The following is a 6,000-nucleotide window of genomic DNA, read 5'->3' on the forward strand; positions in this document are numbered from 1 at the left end:
GGGCTCAGGGGGTTTTGGGGTCTGGGGGTGTCAGGGGTTTTTGGGGGTTTTGGGGGCTCCGAGGGTTTTGGGGTTTTTGGGGGCTCAGGGGTTTTGGGGGCTCCGGGGTTTTTTGGGGATTTTTGGGGGCTCCGAGGGTTTTTGGGGGGGGCTCAGGGGGTTTTTGGGGGGGGTTTTGGGGATTTTTGGGGGCTCCGGGGTTTTGGGGTTTTTGGGGGCTCCGAGGGTTTTTGGGGGGCTCAGGGGGGTTTTTGGGGGCTCCGGGGGTTTTGGGGTTTTTGGGGGGCTCAGGGGTTTTGGGGGCGCCCCTCGCTCGCCCCTGCCAGGTGTTCCAGCGGCGCCAGGACGGCGGCACCGATTTCTGGCGGGGCTGGGATGCGTACGCGCGCGGCTTCGGCAACGTCAGCGGCGAGTTCTGGCTCGGTGAGCGACAAACCGGGGAAAAACACCGGGAATTGGGGAAAATCTGGGAAAAAAACCGGAAACATTCGGGAAAAATTTGGGAAAAAACACGGAAAAAACACGGAAAAATTTGGGAGAAAAACACGGAAAAAACACGGAAAAATCAGGGAAAAATTTGGGGAAAAATGGGGAAAATTTAAGGAAAAAACTGGAAACACTTGGGAAAAATTTGGGAAACATTTGGGAAAAATTTGGGAAAAAACCACGAAAAAATTTGGGGAAAACCACGGAAAATTTTGAGAAAAATTTGGGGAAAATTTAGGAGAAAACACGGAAAAATTTAGGAGAAAACACGGAAAAATTTATGAAATATTTGGGAAAAAAACATGGAAAAATTTGGGGATAGAACCACGGAAAAATTTATGAAAAATTTGGGGAAAATTTATGAAAAATTTGGGAAAACATAGAAAAATTTGGAAAAATTCATGAAAAATTTGGGGAAAAACATGGAAAAAATTGGGAAAGATTTATGAAAAATTAGCGGAAATTTGGGAAAAAACACAGAAAAATTTGTGAAAAAATTATGAAAAATTTGCGAAAATTTATGAAAAATTTGGGAAAATTTTATGAAAAATTTGGGAAAAACAGAAAAATTTGAGAAAAAACATGGAAAAATTTGGGAAATATTTATGAAAAATTAGGGGAAATTTGGAAAAAAACACGGAAAAATTTGGGACAAATTTGGGAAAAATTGGGAAAAAAACATGGAAAAATTTATGAAAAATTTATGAAAATTTTATGAAAAATTTATTAAAAATTTGGGAAAAATTTATGAAAAATTTGGGAAAGACAGAGAAAAATTTGGAAAAATTCATGAAAAATTTGGGAAAAATTTGTGGAAAATTTATGAAAAAAAGTGGGAAAATTTATGAAAAGTTTTGGGAAAAACCACAGAAAAATTTGGGGAAAATTTGGGGAAAACCACGGTAAAATTTATGAAAAATTTATGAAAATTTTGGGAAATTTTAATGAAAATTTTGGGAAAAACACAGAAAAATTTGTGGAAAATTTATGAAAAATTAGGGAAAAAAAAAAAGGAAAAATTTGGCGAAAATTTGGGGAAAAATTTGGGAAATTTTGGGGAAAAAACACGGAAAAATTTGGGAAAATTTATGAAAAATTTGGGAAAAAATTATGAAAAATTTGGGAAAATTTTATGAAAAATTTGTGAAAAAACATGGGGAAATTTATGAAAATTTTGGGGAAAACCACAGAAAACTTCGGGAAAATTTATAAAAAAATTGGGAAAAAACACAGAAAAATTTGGGGAAAAACACAGAAAAATTTGCGAAAAATGTATGAAAAATTTGGGAAGAAACACGAAAAAATTTGGCAAAAATTTGGGAAAATTTTGGGGAAATTTTGGGAAAAAACACGGAAAAATTTGGGAAAATTTATGAAAAATCTGGGGAAAAAACACGAAAAAATTTGGGAAAATTTTGGGAAAAAACACGGAAAAACTTGGGAAAATTTTATGAAAATTTTGGGAGAAAACGGGGAAAATTTGCGAAAAATTTTGAAAAAAATTTATGAAAAATTAATGAAAAAATTGGGAAAAAACACGGAAAAATTATTTTAAAATTGTGAAAAAAACAAGGAAAAAATTGAGAAAAACACAGAAAAATTTGGGAAAAAACACAGAAAAATTTGAGAAAAATTTGGGAAAAAACACAGAAAAATTTGGGAAAATTTATGAAAAATTTGGGAAAAATTTGTGGAAAATTTGTGAAAATACATGGGAAAATTTATGAAAAATTTGGGAAAAAACACGGAAAAATTTATGAAAAATTTAGGAAAAATTTAGGAAAAAAACATGGAAACATTTGGGAAAAACCACGGAAAAATTTGGGAAAAATTTATGAAAATTTTGGGAAAAAAACATGGAAAATTTTATGAAAAATTTGGGAAAAAACACGGAAAATTTATGAAAAATTTATGAAAACTTTGGGGAAAACCACAGCAAACTCCGCGGGGCCTCGGGGGAGCTCGGGGGGATGTTTGGGGGGTCCCTGACGCTCTCGGGGCGCAGGGCACGGTGCCCCCAAGGGGCTGCAGGGACTCGGGGGCGCGGCGAGTTGGGGGAAGCCGGGGGTTCCCCCCGGATGTCGGGGCGTCCCTGACGCTCTCGGGGCGCAGGGAACGAGGCGCTGCACGCGCTCACGGCCGCGCGCCCCGCCGAGCTGCGCGTGGACCTGCGCAGCGGCGCCGAGGCCGCGTTCGCGCAGTACCGCGACTTCGCCGTGGGCGGCGCTGCGGAGCGGTACCGGCTGCGCGTGGGGGCGTTCCGCGGCACGGCCGGTGAGGAACGCGGGGGCGTTTTGGGGTTTCTGGGGGGCGTTTTGGGGTTCCTTGGGGGTGTTCTGGGAATCTTTGGTGCGTTTTTGGGGGTTTCGGGGTCTTTGGGATGTTTTGGGGTCCTTGGGGTGTTTTGGGGGGCCGGGGGAAATGGGGGAACCCGGGAGGATTTTGGGGTCCCGGGAGTTTGGGGTTATTGGGGTTTCGGGTGAGTTTTGGGGTCCTGGGGGGATTTTGGGGGTCCTGGGGGAGTTTGGGGTCCCGGGATTTTGGGGTTATTGGGGTGTTTTGGGAATCTTTGGTGCATTTTGGTGGTTATTGGGGTTTCTGGTGGGTTTTGGTGGTTCCTGGTGGGTTTTGGGGTCCTTGGGGTGTTTTGGGGAGCCGGGGGAAACGGGGGAACCGGGGGGATTTTGGGGTCCCTGGTGGATTTTGGGGTCCCGGGGGATTTTGGGGGTCCTGGGGGAGTTTGGGGTCCCGGGAGTTTGGGGTCATTGGGGTTTCGGGTGGGTTTTGGGGTCCCGGGATTTTGGGGTCCTTGGGGTGTTTTGGGGTTTCTGGGGGGTTTTGGAGATCCCAGGTGGGTTTTGGGGTCCTTGGGGTGTTTTGGGGGTGCCTGGAGAGTTTTGGGGGGTCCCGGGTGGGTTTGGGGTTTCTGGGGGGTTTCGGGATCCTTGGGGGTGTTGGCTGGGTGGGTTTTGGGGTTCCTTGGGGGTGTTTTGGGAATCTTTGGTGCGTTTTTGGGGGTTTCGGGGTCTTTGGGATGTTTTGGGGTCCTTGGGGTGTTTTGGGGGGCCGGGGGAAATGGGGGAACCCGGGGAATTTTGGGGGTCCTGAGGGGATTTGGATCCCGTTTGGGGTCCTGGGGAGATTTTGGGGTCGCGAGATTTTGGGGTTATTGGGGTTTCGGGTGGGTTTTGGGGTCCCGGGATTTTGGGGTCCCTTGGGGTGTTTTGGGAATCTTTGATGCGTTTTTGGGGGGTATTGGAGGTCCCTGGTGGGTTTTGGGGTCCCGGGGGGATTTTGGGGTCCTTGGGGCGTTTTGGGAATCTCTGATGCGTTTTTGGGGTGTTTTGGGGTTTCTGGGGGGTTTTGGAGATCCCAGGTGGGTTTTGGGGTCCCTTGAGGTGTTTTGGGGGTCCTGGGGGAGTTTTGGGGGGTCCCGGGTGGGTTTTGGGGTTTCTGGGGGGTTTCGGGATCCTTGGGGGTGTTGGCTGGGTGGGTTTTGGGGTTCCTTGGGGGTGTTTTGGGAATCTTTGGTGCATTTTGGGGGTTATTGGGGTTTCTGGTGGGTTTTGGGGTCCTTGGGGTGTTTTGGGGGGCTGGGGGAAACGGAGGAACCGGGGGAATTTTGGGGGTCCTGAGGGGAGTTTGGGGTCCCGGGAGTTTGGGGTTATTGGGGTGTTTTGGGAATCTCTGATGTGTTTTTGGTGGGTTTTGGGGTCCCTGGTGGGTTTTGGGGTCCTTTGGGGCGTTTTGGGAATCTCTGATGCGTTTTGGGGGTCCTGGGGGAGTTTTGGGGGTCCCGGGTGGGTTTTGGGGTCCTTGGGGTGTTTTGGGGTCCTTTGGGAATCTTTGGTGGGTTATTAAAGGTGTTGGGGTTCCTGGTGGGTTTTGGGGTCCCGGGAGGATTCTGGGGGTCCTGGGGGGCGATTTTGGGGTCCCGGGGGGATTTTGGGGTCCCTTGGGGTGTTTTGGGGGTCCTGAGGGGATTCTGGGGGTCCTGGAGGGTTTTGGGGGCCCTGGGGGGATTTAGGATCCCGTTTGGGGTTTGGGCTGGGTGGGTTTTGGGGTCTTTGGGGTTGTTTTGGGAATCTTTGGTGCGGGTTTGGGGGGTATTGGGGTTCCTGGTGGGTTTTGGGGTGTTTTGGGGTATTTTGGGGTGGTTTGGGGGTCCTTGGGGTGTTTTGGGGATCTTTGTTGTGTTTTTGGGGTTGTTTTGGGAATCTTTGGTGCGGGTTTGGGGGGTATTGGGGGTCCTGGTGAGTTTTGGGTGATTCCTGGTGCATTTTTGGGGTTCCCGGTGAGTTTTGGGGTCCGTGGTGAGTTTTGGGTGATTCCTGATGCATTTTTGGGGTCCCCGGTGCATTTTTGGGTGATTCCTGGCACATTTTTGGGGTCCATGCGATTTTGGGGGTTCCCGGCTTTCTTTCCCAGTTCCGTCATTTTTGGGTGATTCCCGGCGCATTTTTGCGGTCCCCGGTGCATTTTGGGATTCCCAGCACATTTCTGGGTTATTCCCGGCACATTTCTGGTTGATTCCCGGCACATTTCTGGGTTATTCCCGTACATTTTTGGACGATTCCCGGCTCATTTCTGGGCGATTCCCCGTGAATTTTGGGCGTTGCGATTCCCGCACATTTTGGTGATTCCCGCACATTTTTGGGCTATTCCGGCACATTTCTGGGTTATTCCCGGCACATTTCTGGGCTATTCCCGGCACATTTTTGGGCGATTCCCGGCTCATTTTTGGGCGATTCCGGCACATTTTGGATTTCTCATCCATTCCTGCGATTCCCGCACATCTGGTACTCCCGGCTCGTTTTTGGGCACATTTTTATTCCGGCACATTTTTGGGCTCATTTTGGCTTCCCGGCACATTTTGGGCGATTCCGGCTCGTTTTGGGCGATCCCGGCCTTTGGATTCCGGCCTTTTGGGCGATTCCCGGCACATTTCTGGGAGATTCCCGGCTCGTTTTTGGGCGATTCCCGGCACATTTTTGGGCGATTCCCGGCTCGTTTCTGGGCGATTCCCGGCACATTTCTGGGCGGTTCCCGGCGCATTTCTGGGCGATTCCCGGCTCATTTTTGGGCGATTCCCGGCTCATTTCTGGGCGGTTCCCGCCCATTTTGGGCGATTCCCGGCGTTTTGGCGATCCCGCACATTTGGCCGCCCATTTCTGGGCGGTTCCCGCACATTTCTGGGCGGTTCCCGCTCATTTTGGGCGATTCCCGCTCATTTTGGGGAGATTCCCGGCTCGTTTTTTGGCGATTCCCGGCACATTTTGGGCGATTCCGCGCGTCTCATTTTGGGTTGATTCACGGTTCCGGCGCATTTCTGGGCGATTGCTTTTGGGCGGTTCCCGGCGCATTTCTGGGCGGTTCCCGGCCCATTTCTGGGCGGTTCCCGGCGCATTCCGCGCTCCCCAGCCCCACTGACCCGCGCCCTGCCCGTCCCTCGCAGGGGACGCCCTCTCGTACCACTCGGGCAGCCCGTTCTCCACGCGGGACCGCGACCCGCGC

The 6,000-nt window shown here is 49.1% G+C and overlaps 1 protein-coding gene across 1 annotated transcript in view; it reads left to right on the forward strand.

The window, feature by feature from the left end:
- Positions 1-5,997, forward strand: part of LOC115916106 (tenascin-X-like) — a gene marked incomplete at both ends in the record, with an annotated part of 41,164 nt that extends 35,167 nt beyond the window's left edge. The window contains 3 exon segments of the mRNA XM_030969804.1: positions 327-423; positions 2,599-2,760; positions 5,942-5,997. Coding sequence (XP_030825664.1) covers positions 327-423; positions 2,599-2,760; positions 5,942-5,997 — 315 coding nt within the window.
- Positions 5,998-6,000: the final 3 nt, after the last annotated feature.

The sequence above is a fragment of the Camarhynchus parvulus genome, unplaced genomic scaffold (assembly GCF_901933205.1).
Source record: "Camarhynchus parvulus unplaced genomic scaffold, STF_HiC, whole genome shotgun sequence".
Classification (NCBI taxonomy): Eukaryota; Metazoa; Chordata; class Aves; order Passeriformes; family Thraupidae; genus Camarhynchus; species Camarhynchus parvulus.